This window comes from Euleptes europaea, chromosome 10 (assembly GCF_029931775.1).
Source record: "Euleptes europaea isolate rEulEur1 chromosome 10, rEulEur1.hap1, whole genome shotgun sequence".
In the NCBI taxonomy this organism is placed as follows: Eukaryota; Metazoa; Chordata; class Lepidosauria; order Squamata; family Sphaerodactylidae; genus Euleptes; species Euleptes europaea.
Window position 1 is genome coordinate 26,688,023 of NC_079321.1, and position 12,637 is coordinate 26,700,659.

Consider the following 12,637-nt stretch of genomic DNA (forward strand, 5'->3'; position numbering starts at 1 on the left):
TAACGTGGGTCATTGCTTATCCCCAATTTCTTAGGTAGAAATAACAGATATTGAAAATGAAGAAAAGAGGTATACACTGTTCTTGCAACTTTTGGACTCCAGTGAGACCCATAAAGAATTTCAGCATTTAGTCATGCTCCTTCAAGCCTGGCCACCTATGAAAAATCTTAACATGTAAGTATTTGTTCACATACTGGTGATGGTTAAAACTTAGTACATTTTTTAATTGTGCTGTTTTTCTTTGATAAAGAACCTAACATGTAGATCCACCCAATTTTTAAGCAGTAAAAAAAGAGTTTTGTGTTGTGTCTCTCTTTCTGAGGTACGTAAAAACCACAGAATGATTTTTAACTCATTTATTTTAGGATGTTTTCAAACACTACAAGCTAGTAGATTTTCCAACAGATCTGGAGGGAAAAAAATGTTCTGTCCCTTTAATAGAGGCTTAATGTGTAGAGATGGGCAGCTGAAGCTTTTCATGGCATGGAGGTAGATAACATCCCACTAAGCCTCTATTAAAGGGATGGGACATTTTTCTTTCGGCGCCTACAAAACAGCGTTGTTCAAGGAAGCATCTCAGCAATTATGCCCAGTACAGTCCTGTTGCTTTTTGTTCGGGTAACTGCTCAATTCCATGGAAAATTCTGACCAGTGCATGAAGTAGGTTCCAAAGACACCTTTACACTAATGGAAAAGCATGCTTACATAAGCAAAACATATCCTTCCACTCGCAGGACAATCTATTCCACGAAAGAAGGGCTTTTCCATAAGCAAAAGAGAATTTTAGGGCCAAGCCACTATGGTTTGGAGCCTACCCACCAATACCCAAGCATGTTTCCTCAGAGATTAGTCCCATTGACTTTAAACCTAATAGCAAATAAACCTCAACTTTTAATGAAGTTAAAGACAAATTCAGCTTATGTAATAATAAAATATAAGCAGGAAAGAAGCCTCTCTCACTGGCTGTGTTTTTCCTCTATGAAAGCTTCTCAATAAATGGTGATATGATCATATTTTCACAGCACATAAGTAGGATGACTCAGTTCTCTGTTTCTTGAGATTATAGACTACTTAATTAGAAGGGGGGAGTATGTCTTTTAACTTGAGCAGAAACAGATTGTTGCTTTCTCATCTCCAGCACTGTCTACTCCTGACTGGATTTGTTGCATCCAGGATTTTGCCCAATCCTTTATGTAGTCATGTCAGAGAGAACCTGGGGCATTCTGCATGCAAACCATGTGTACCTCTTGCTTAAACTCAGTAGACTGTTGGCCAATTCACATGTTATTTTTGGATGTTTTCTTCATGTGCTAAGCAGAATTATAGTAACATCTCAGCCACAGGAAGGCCACGGTCAGAAAAGCAATGGCCCAAATTTCACAGCCACCCCTCATGCCCTGTTCATTTTTATTGATTTGTTACTTAGAACATTTGTAGACTTCCTTTCCACCCAATCTGAGGTCCCCAAGGCTTAAAAAAACCTTACAAGTTGCAATGAGCTTTAAAAAACATAGACATACACTGTGTTATTTATATGTGTGTGTATGTACACACACAATTAAACAAAACATGTGAACATATAGATTAATGACCAGGAGGGAGAGTCAGTGAGAGAATGCCAATCAAAATGGAAAAGTCTTCACCTGCTGGTGGAAGACAATGGTAGGAGCGGACTATTGGTGAATTCCATAGTTTTCTACCATGACCAAAGACCTTTCCTTGGGTTGTCACCTGTCCAGCCTCAGATTATGGGGGCACCCAAAGCAGAGCAGAGATATCGAAGATGTTTGGAGTGGAAGGGTAGATTCATATGGGAGTAGGCTGTCCTTAAGGTAAGCTGGCCTAAAGCCGCATCTGGATTTAAATTTCAATGCCAGCACTTCGAATTAGACCTTGAGGCAAATTGGGAACCAGTATAGGTGGAACAAGACTGGAGTGATATGGTCCCTGGGATCTACTCCAGTCAGAATTCTGAATGCTGTAGAATGCTGTTGCATGTTCACAGGGCCTCCTTGACGTCAACCATCAGCTTTTCAGTGAGTTTGGGAGGCTACTGAGAAAAGGCAGGAGGGTCTGCATTCATAAGGACCCTTTTGCTCACTGCCGTGGATCCAGGGTTCTGCAAGCTCAAGGTTTTGCTGCCTGTGGTTTTCCTGCCTCAGCAAACTGAAATGACCCTCAAAAGCCTATTCCTGGGGCATCCACTGTCCTCCAGGGACAGAATTGAGAGGGGCATTTTGGGCTGCCACAGGAAGAATGGAAAGTTATATCATGTGGGCAGAAATCCTTGTGCCTGTAGAGAAGCACAAGTCTGAATCCAAGCTGTGATTTGTAGGATACAGCCTTTAGTTTGGAGAAGAGTGCTCTGCCAAGAGTATTAATTTCAAAACTCGCTTCCCTTCTAACTCTTGATCACCTTATGTGTAGATATTGTTTGATCTCAGTGAAATATTTTTGCCTCAATAGAATTTTGGTTAAATCACTACATAGCTCCTTCAAAACTGGAATGCATCAACAGAGGGTGTTTGGAGTCTTTGTGTGTTTTTTTGTAAAGGTCACTCTAGATAAGGGATCATTAATATATACAGTATTTAGCATTTACCTCTGATCTTAATCAGTGTCCCATCTGTTTTCATGTGTATCTGACATTAGCATTCTCAACTTATCTGTTGGTATTCCTGGCCATTTGCCTGGCCAACCTGCCTCTCTTACAGCTTACTGAATATTTACCAAGTTCATCATACTTGCCTTCACTCTAAAGCCGTGTTGGCGAACCTATGGCACGCGTGCCACTTCCGGCACGCGTAGCCCTCTCTGCCGGCACGCGCGGTTCCTCCAAGCTGCTGGCCTTTCTGGCTCTGCCCCGCCCCGAGTGATCTCCAACCAATAGAGATCAGTTCCCCTGGAAAAAATTGCCACCTTGGCAATTGGACTCTATGGCACTGAAGTCCTTCCCCAAACCCCGCCCTCCTCAGGCGCCACCCCAAAAACCTCCCACTCATGGCGAAGAGGAACTTGGCAACCCTAGCCTCTCCCTCTTGGCCCCCTGTGGGGGTGGTATTCAGGTTAAATTGCCGCATTGGCACTCGGCGATAAATAAGTGGGTTTTCGGTTGCAGTTTGGGCACTCGGTCTCTAAAAGGTTCGCCATCACTGCTCTAAAGAGTAATCACAGCCATTAACTCTTTCTGTCTGTTTGCTCTGTGACTGTTTGCAAAAAAAAAAAATCATCATATATAACATGCCTGTCTTAAAATATGTCAAAAACCACTTGAATGTACACGTTCAACTTATTTATCAGTTTAATTTAGAACACATTTTTTCAAATAGTATTATGTTTTGATATTGTATGAATGTTAATGATGTTAGCCGCTTTGAGCCCAGCCTTGGGCCAGGATAGAGGGTTGGATAGAAGCCTAAAAATAAATAGAGAAGAACTATTGTACTCAATCATCATTCCTTTATTGGCATAAAATCACAATACAAAAAGTTACAAAAGGAATGGAAATATTAAAAGGTGCCCTTTACAATATGGTTAAAAAACAGTTACATCGAGTAATGCCCTTAGTTGATACCGTCATCTAATTAACTGTTTGGCGGACTTTTAAAACAAATTTTAAAAACGTAGCCACCATCTCCAATATTTGGGGTGAAATTAACTATTGTAACTATTGTCTTGAGAGTTCCTTTCCCCATAACTAGCTGACCTTCTTTCCTGGATAACAGAAATTCGAAATATATCCAGAATGGCCTTTTCTTTTCACAACTGTCTATTACTAATAGTTGTGAAACTAGTAAGTGTCCTTTCAGCTTTGTAAATGTCTTAATTTTTTTTTTTTTTGGTCTTCAAATGGGATTTATGAGGTTGTCAGAATTAGCACCTTTGTGTTTATAAGAAGACAGGTTTATAGATAAACACAGAGAAAGTTCTTCTTGTTTGCCTGGTCTGTGTCCTTTAAATAGTATCCCTTTTCCTGAAATTTAGCACATGTGCAAGCAATAATCCTTGGGTGAAACTGGGAAGTGCAATGCTTGTGAAAAGCCTACCAGAGCTTAAGGAGAATATGGGGAATGAGATTCTGAAGATCTGTCGGTCTTTGTATGAGACGAAACACAAGCTGTCTGCAGAGGTGAGTATATCTGACTAATTCCTCGTAAGAAGTGAGTTTATTATCTGTGCCCAGGATCATCGGTGGTTGTGCTTTCCTTGTTAAACAGGAATATGAAGAAGCTTTGAAATTATTCTGTCAGCTGCAGATTTCTTCCCCTGTCCATTAGGCACTGCTGTTGCCTAACCTATGTTCATTTGCTTCTGCAGAAGTTCTGCTGAAAGTATTAGGCCTTAATGTAGCTGTAGTCAATGAACAAGTACAGTCATCCATAACTACTGGTGGTATCCACCCTCCTGTTTGCAGCCAGCCAGTTCACCATGCAGTCAGGCAGCTGGGGATGTGTATCCAGACATGCCTGTGTTTCTGAATTTGGGACAAAATAAGTTGTCAAGCAACAGAGCTTGATGGATGAAGAAGAAGAGTTGGTTTTTATATGCCGATTTTCTCTACCTTTTTTTAAGGAGAGTCAAACCGGCTTACAATCTCCTTCCCTTCAGTCATTTATGCATGGTCGCTTTAACCTCCTTTATTCCCTGTTCCAGCCAGGATCAATTTTTTTCTGTATGCACATTACTCCTTCCTTGTCAGCTCAACCCTGTTTCAATGCAAAATGAACCCGGCTTTTCCCATTCCTCTTCTGGCCCAAATGAAACCGTTCATCCTGGCTCATTCAGGAATCACTGAGCAAGCGTATAACTTTCTCAGGTTGGGCTTCGCTCCACCCTTTTCCAAACCCCTCTTCAAGGCAGCATGCAGATAGCCAAACAAGGGAAGCATAGAAGATTGGTTTCTCTCACAGCCAATCACAAAGCAGTGTGTAAAGAGGCAGGGATTCAAGAGCTTCCTGGGGCAAAGGTGGTTTCAAGTCCTTCCACATAACTTCTTTTCCTTAGCGTATCAGGGGTTGAACCTGGATCCTTATGCACATAAGGTGCCTGATCTCCTATTGAGTGGTTGCCACTCCCCTTCCTTCCACAGTGTAGAATAAACCATGCCCCACTAATAACATATTAATCAGAGTCAGAGGTGAGGTATCAGAAGCTGTATATTTTTAATGTGTCATTTATGTTATTCATAGTCCGTCTTTCTCACTGAGACTCAAAACGGATTACACAACTTAAGTCAACGCAGTCAATAGCGTGAGGCATCTAGTAAGCAATGTAATAGGACTAGGATTGCAGAAATCCCATATTATTTGGGTGGATCAGTTTTTAGTTCTATAAAGATGCATTGTTAACTGATCCTACTTCTCAGCCTAGTCTAGCTGGTGGGGAGGGGTGCACATTAAAATTTAGGGATTTGCCTGTACATACAATCTCAAGTTTATTTATTGCTTGTTTATTGGTGACCTAAAACTGGCCACCTGCACACTCAAGCAAAAGGCTGACAGTGAAAGAATAATGGGACAGTGAGATTAAAATAATCATTTTATTATACCATATCTCAGAAGTCTTAAATTTTAATCCCTCTATATTTTTAATTATTTATTTCTGGTAAACCATGACGAAAACAAGCCCTGGAGAGCTCAGAACGAACCTGTGTATTTCTACACATTTTCAGTGTACAATTTAGTACACAGTGTACAGCACGGTTTACAGCTGTGGCACAATGTTTAGATAAATAAACGCAGACGGTTGTTAAGATGTACAACATGGGGTGCAACAGGAATTTTATAGCGCCTGTAACATTTTATGTCTCGAAGCTATCAAAACTTTAAGTGAAGAAGCCACATCTTAGGGGGCTTCAGAGAAGAACTATAAAACTTCTTTCAGAAGAACCCCAGACAACATTTTTGGACCTAGGGAATGGGAGGAGGCAGAAAGGGAAACAGGTTTGTAAGAAAAGCGTACAGGAAAATGTATAGAAGAAATATACCTAGAGATGATTCATATGTCTGAAACAGGGTGCGTTGTAACACTCATCAAGCTAGCGCAGATGTAATGATGGTTGCCTTTTAGCTGCGGCCACAAATTGGGAACCAGCCTCGAAACACACATTTTTCTCCCCATCCCCCTGAACACACACACACAACTCTTCCTTTTCCTTTGAACACATTTTCTTTCCCCCTTCATCCCAGTTAAGAAGCTGATAGTGATGTTTACCGCAATAAGGGCTAATCAGGAACTGTGGTGATCCTGAGTCTGATTGATCTCTCTAGCCAGACTCCGTCTGGGGAACCTGCAGAGCAGCCAGTCTTCCCTGAATATGTGTATGTCTGTATTTAATTTCCTATGATTAATGTTGTCTCTAACATGAAGGGAATACGTATGTGGATATTGGTTCAGTTCTGCATGCTCCTTAAAGGCCTTATCTAAATGTTATGAGGCAGAGATGAGGTTGCCCAGCTTTGGTTTATTACAAGTGGGGACACACAAGAAAATTGCGGGAGCAGCTATCCCATTTCCCCCCACCTTTGCTTCCTCCTCTCTCCCCCTACTCCTCCCAGTCTCTCACGCTTTCTCCCTCCTGCCCTTTTCTTACTCTCTCTCTCCTTCATGCCTGTCACGTTCTCTCTTTTTCTGCCCCCACCCCATCACTGTCCCAGCTTCCTCCTATCTCCCTCCCACAGCAGCGGCGGTGGCAGCCGTGCTCCCAGCCATTCACCTGCTTTCTCTTCCCCACCCCCACCCTAACAGCAGAAGTGGCATCAGCAACTCTCCCAGAATCACAACAGATCTCCTAACTTCAAAGATCAGTTTCCCCTTAGGGTTGCCATCTCCAGGTTGGGGAATTCTTGGAGATTTGGGGGTGGAATCTTGGGAGTGTGAGGTTTGGGGAGGGAAGCAAGCTCAGCGGGGTATAATGCCATAGACTCCACCCTCCAAAGCAGCCATTTTTTTTCAAGGGAACAGACCTCTGCCACATGGAGATCAGTTGTAATTCCGGGTGATCTCCAGTAAGGCTTGCCAGGCCCCGCAACTCCACCGGCGGGAGCTTTGCGGGGCCGTGGCGGATGTGCGCGCGATGCGCCTACGTCACTTCCGGGTTTACCCGGAAGCGACACGGACACTCTAGCGATCCCGGCCGAAACGCTATGGTTTCCATAGAGTTTTAGGCGAGGTTGCCAGAGCGCCTGCGTCGCATCCAGGTAAACCCGGAAGTGACATGGGCGGAGCGCGCACACGGGCACACTGACCGGCAGCTGACCGGCAGGCAACCCAGTGGATTGGCGGGATTTTACCCACCGCCACCGGGCACTTGGCAACCCTGTCTCCAGCCCCCACTTGGAGGTTGGCAACACTAGTTACCTTGGAGGAAATGTCTGCTTTGGAGGGTGGAGTCTATGATATTATACCCTTCTGAGGCCCCTCCTCTCCTCAATCCCCACCCCCCATGCTCCACCCCTCAAATCTCCAAGAATTTCCCAGCCTGGAGGTTGGCCATCTTTTCTCCTTCCCTCCCAACCACCAACTCTCTTTTTCTGCTTTCTGTCTTAAAATTTCTCTCCCCACCCCTCACGCAGCCCCCTATCTTGGAAAACTACAGTGTTTCGCTACAGCTTACATTAGACTCCTCTCCTTTTTGTCCACACAACAACCCTGTGAGGTAGGTTAGGCTGAAAGTATGTGACTGGTCCAAAATCACCCAATGATGGGGTTGCCAACCTCCAGGTACTAGCTGGAGATCTCCTGCTATTACAACTGATCTCCAGCCGTCAACAGCGATCGAGATATCAAGATGAGTCGTTCCTCTTGCTATGCCCGAGTGATCCTAGGATGTTTGCATAGATCGCACTCATTGTTCCAGTATGTTAATCTCGTCAGCAGAGACTTTCCAGCTCCTCACGGGTTGCAAAAGTCATCGGAATCAGAATAGATTTCCAAATTCTCACTACCTCACCCCGGTAGCCACAGTTTAATCCTTTGTCACCTTGTTGCCACCTGGGAACCTAGGAGGGGTGAAACCCCTCTCCCCGCCACCAGAAAAACAGTATATCTGGGGTGCCCCCTGCCATTAGCTCTCTCGAATCTCTGGAATCCCTCTTGGAACTCAGACACCTTAGGTCTTTCCTGGCACCTTCGCCGCAACTTTGTTGGTTTGGTTTTGCGCAGCCTTACCTCGCTCCCTCCCGCTTTGCTGGTCAAGTCTACGGGAACCCCTGCCCCCATCTCGGTTTTTACTTTCAATCTGTTTTAGTCTGACTGAGCTTGGACACCACCTTGTCTGGAAGGTAAATATAATCCCACCAACGACCTCCTGCCACGTTGGCGTCTGTGCTTGTACTCCTCTCTTGATATTCCTAGATTCATTCACCACTGAATTGAATGAAAAGTACATAAACACTTTTAATTGGAAATCTATTGCTTCTGTCTTTATTTAAAGGTCACAGTTACGGGCTCTGGTAGACAAAGGTTGCGATACCGCTATAAAAATAAAAATTGTAATTTGTCATCTTGCCTTCTAATTCCCCACGTTGAAAGGCAATTTGGCTAACACCATTGAACTCTATGGCACTGAAATCCCTCCCCAAACTCCGCCCTCCTCAGGCTGTGCCCTAAAAACCTCCCGCCAGTGGCGAAGAGGGACCTGGCAACTCTACCCAGTGAGCTTCCACAGCAAGATGGGGATTTGGACCCTGCTCTAAAGCCCTAACCGCTACACCATGCTAGCTTTCATAGGGTGGCTGCTGTTGAACAGCAGCAAGCAGCGAGGCCTAGTTGAGTCATTCAAGTCAGGTGGTATCAAGTCACCCAGAGGGTTCTGCCAGGGATAATGTATGTTTAATCGCAGCCAGTGAATGGGTGTGGTCACTGGGCAATTTGCAAGAGGAATGTTCACGGTTCTGGACAGGGGCAGGAATATTTGTTCTTGAGTCTAATGGTTTACTACTCAATAGTTCTACAGTATTTTCTCATATACGTAGATTTTCCTATCTCCGCTTACAAGCACTCTTAGTGAGCACTGGGAGAGCATTATCCTTACAAGGAGTAAGCCATGGTTTGATTCTTCTCTGTACAGATAACATAATAGGTATTCTCGGATGACTTTATCTGCAATGTAGCAAGCCATTCTTGTTTTTACTTAGTGGTATTTTCCCCCCTTTCTTCAAACCTTTCCAACAGACAATTTCCATTGGGGGCATTGTTTGTTTTAAAAGGTTTGACTTTCATTTTGCTTAATACAAGATAATGCTGAACTTCAGTGTGAGTTATGTTCCTGTGGTATCCCCTGATATCTCACTGTGTACTCTTTATTCTTCTTTTCAGTGTATAAAAGACCTCTGTTTGCAGCTGCTTAACCAGTCCCTTCTGCTGCCGTCCCTGAAGCTGCTTGTGGAAAGCAGAGATCCAGATCTTCATGCTCTGGCACTGGAGCAGATAAGAGCTGTTGCTAAGGTATGAATTAACCAGCCTGCCTAGTTTCTGGTAATAAATTAGCACTTTTCTCTTTCTGTAGGAAGCCAGTCCTCTTGAGTCATTTTTTAGTTATTAAGACTTTCTAAAGCACTGGTTTCTGCAGTCTGACATACCACAGGACTAGATGACATTTTATATATGCCCAGCGTGATCTTCTTTTATGTTGTTCATTATTTATTAAAATAACAAAATACTTTTCTGCTGAATTTGTGCTTTGGTTTGATTTTGGCCATATAAAAGGAGCATGACATTGAGGAAAACCTGTGTAACAAGACTAACAACAAGAAGACCATATAGGCCAATATAAAGGTAAAGGTCCCCTGTGCAAGCACCAGGTCATTCCTGACCCATGGGGTGATGTCACATCCCAACATTTACTAGGCAGACTTTTGTTTACGGGGTGGTTTGCCAGTGTCTTCCCCAGTCATCTTCCCTTTACCCCCAGCAAGCTGGGTACTCATTTTACCGACCTTGGAAGGCTGAGTCTACCTTGAGCCATCTACCTGAAACCATATAGACCAATACAACAGATAATATGACATACATATAGATTCATTCATATCCTTCACTGGTTACAACTTCCACAGCCAGGAAGTATGTGGGCACTGCTTGCTTATTTATTTATTTAAATATTTATATAACATGTTTCCTCTTGGCTCAAGGCAGGTTTCCCTTCCTTTCCTTATCCCTAGCAAAGAGTTGGGGCTTTCTGCACAGTTAAATTGTGGAACTCCCCGCCCCAGGATGTGGTGATGGGTGCCATCTTGGAAGGCTTTAAAAGGGGAGTGGCCATGTTCATGAAGGACAGGGCTATCCATGGCTACAAGTCAAAATGAATACTAGTCTTGATGCATGCCTATTCTGTCTAGTGTCAGAGGAGAATGCCTATTATATTAGGTGCTGTGGAACATAGGCAGAAGAATGCTTCAGTTGTTTTGATTGTGGGCTTCCTGGAGGCACCTGGTTGGCCACTGGGTGAACAGAGTGCTGGACTGGATGGGCCTGGGTCCGATCCAGCAGGGCCTTTCCTGTGTTCTTATGAGAGTGCTTATTATATTAGGTGCTTTGGAACACAGGCATGACAATGCTCCTGCAGTAATTTGTGGGCTTCCTGGAGGTGCCGGGCTGGGCCACTGTGTGAACAGACTGCTGGACTTGATGGGCCTTGGTCTGATCCAGCATGGCTTTTCTTATGTCCTTATGACACTGCCACAGTGGACAGCAGCAGAGGGTAATCTGTCCTTAGAGACCTTTAGAGGATACTGTCAGCCCTTGGCCCACAGAACCAGAAATCACCACAAAGTCATATAGAGTCCAAACAGATGGCTTTTACTGGTCAAATAGGCATACAGTGCAAACGAATAAAATGACAGCTATGAGAGGCTCACTAGCTGGGAGATATTATAAGGCAGGAAAGGCGGGAGATTACACGCACAGGCTGAATACAGTTTCCCAGGAGCTGAGTTCCCAGGCCTAGGTATGCGACCTTGGGGGGCAGACAATACAGCGCAGAGACAGAGGCAATAACGAAACCGAGATAGCAGCCTGACATTCTGCTCCCCTCAAGGCCCCCTCCCAGTTCGCAAAGGGGCTGGCCTATCTGGGTAAGCAATGTGAAAGGCGTCGACGAGGTCGGGGGCGGAGACATCCCGTGCGCGTACCCATTCGTCATAGGCAGGGGGGAAATGTTTCCAACGGACCAAATATTGCAGGTTGCCATGGTGAACACGGGAGTCAAGGATCTTGGAGACTTCGAAGTGTTCCTCCCCCCCCACCATGATGGGTTGCGCAGGAGGTGGGTCCGGATGCCACTGTGGAGAAGCAACATGGGGTTTGAGGAGGCTAATGTGGAAAACAGGATGCACCCGCCTCAAGGATTTGGGGAGAGCCAGTTCCACCGTGACAGGGTTTATGACCCGGGTGATGGGGAAAGGGCCAATGTATTTAGCACTGAGCTTATGGCACGGTTGGGTGGAACGGAGATTTTTGGTGGAAAGGTAAACCAAAGTACCCACTTGCAGATCACCCCCGGGGGAGCGATGTTTGTCAGCTTGCGCTTTGTATTTACGTTTGGCCCGGTCGAGGTTGCTAACGAGCCAGGGCCAAGTGGTACGGAGGGCGTGTGCCCAGGAGGCAATGTCGGGGTTCCCCTCCCCCTCTATATCATCTGCAGGAGCGATGGGACTGAAATCTTGTCCATACACAGCAAAAAATGGGCTAAAACCTGTGGATTGATGCATGGCATTATTGTAGGCATATTCTGCTAAAGGTAACAGTTCCACCCAGTTATCCTGGTGGTAGTTAACATAACAGCGTAAATAACATTCAAGTACAGCATTGACACGTTCAGTTTGACCATCAGTTTGAGGATGGTATGCACTAGACAACCCTTGTTCCACTCCCACCAACTTGAGGAAAGCTTTCCAAAACTTAGAAACGAAACCACTTCCGCGGTCACAGATTATCTTACGCGGAAACGAATGTAAGCGAAAGATATGCGTCACGAAGAGGCGGGCCAGTTTCTGAGCAGAGGGGATCCCTGCGCATGGAATCAAATGTATTTGCTTAGAAAACAAATCAGTAACAACCCACAACACAGTTTTACCCCCACTGAGAGGGAGGTCAGTCATGAAGTCCATAGCAATCACTTCCCAAGGTTTGCTGGGCGTTTCAAGAGGTTGTAGCAGTCCCGGGGGTTTGCCCTGCGATCGTTTCGCAGCGGCACAAACGGGACAGCTGCGGATGAAGGAGTCAATGTCGGGACGCATTCCCCCCCACCAGAACTGTCTGCGCAATAAGTGAAGGGTTTTCAGAAACCCAAAGTGCCCCGCTGTTTTGGCTCCATGAGCTAAATGTAAAACGTCCTTTCGGAGAGCTTTGGGTACATACAATTTCGAGTCCTTGTACCAGGACCCTCCTTGTTCCAAAACACCAGGAGGTAGGGTATGAGCGGTGCGTTCTAAAAGGCACTGGTCCCGAAGGACAGTTAAAAAGGACTCGGAGATGGGGATTTTGGAGGGGGCCCCCCCGTCGGCCATGGAGATCTTAGAAACAGTTATTGGGCTAGTGCTTACGTGCGGCGGCGCGCAGACTGCAGGCGGCTGGGCGGTCGGAGGGGTAGGAAGGGCGGGACCTCCGGTTTGTTGCGGTGGCGGCTGGGCAGTCGGTT

The 12,637-nt window shown here is 45.2% G+C and overlaps 1 protein-coding gene across 1 annotated transcript in view; it reads left to right on the plus strand.

Annotated features, from left to right (window-relative positions):
* The window catches only part of NBAS (NBAS subunit of NRZ tethering complex), a 192,811-nt gene that overhangs the window by 165,021 nt on the left and 15,153 nt on the right, over window positions 1-12,637 (plus strand). Inside the window, exons 49-51 of the mRNA XM_056856460.1 lie at window positions 35-174; window positions 3,985-4,129; window positions 9,319-9,447. Coding sequence (XP_056712438.1) covers window positions 35-174; window positions 3,985-4,129; window positions 9,319-9,447 — 414 coding nt within the window. The remainder of the gene's footprint in view (window positions 1-34; window positions 175-3,984; window positions 4,130-9,318; window positions 9,448-12,637) is intronic.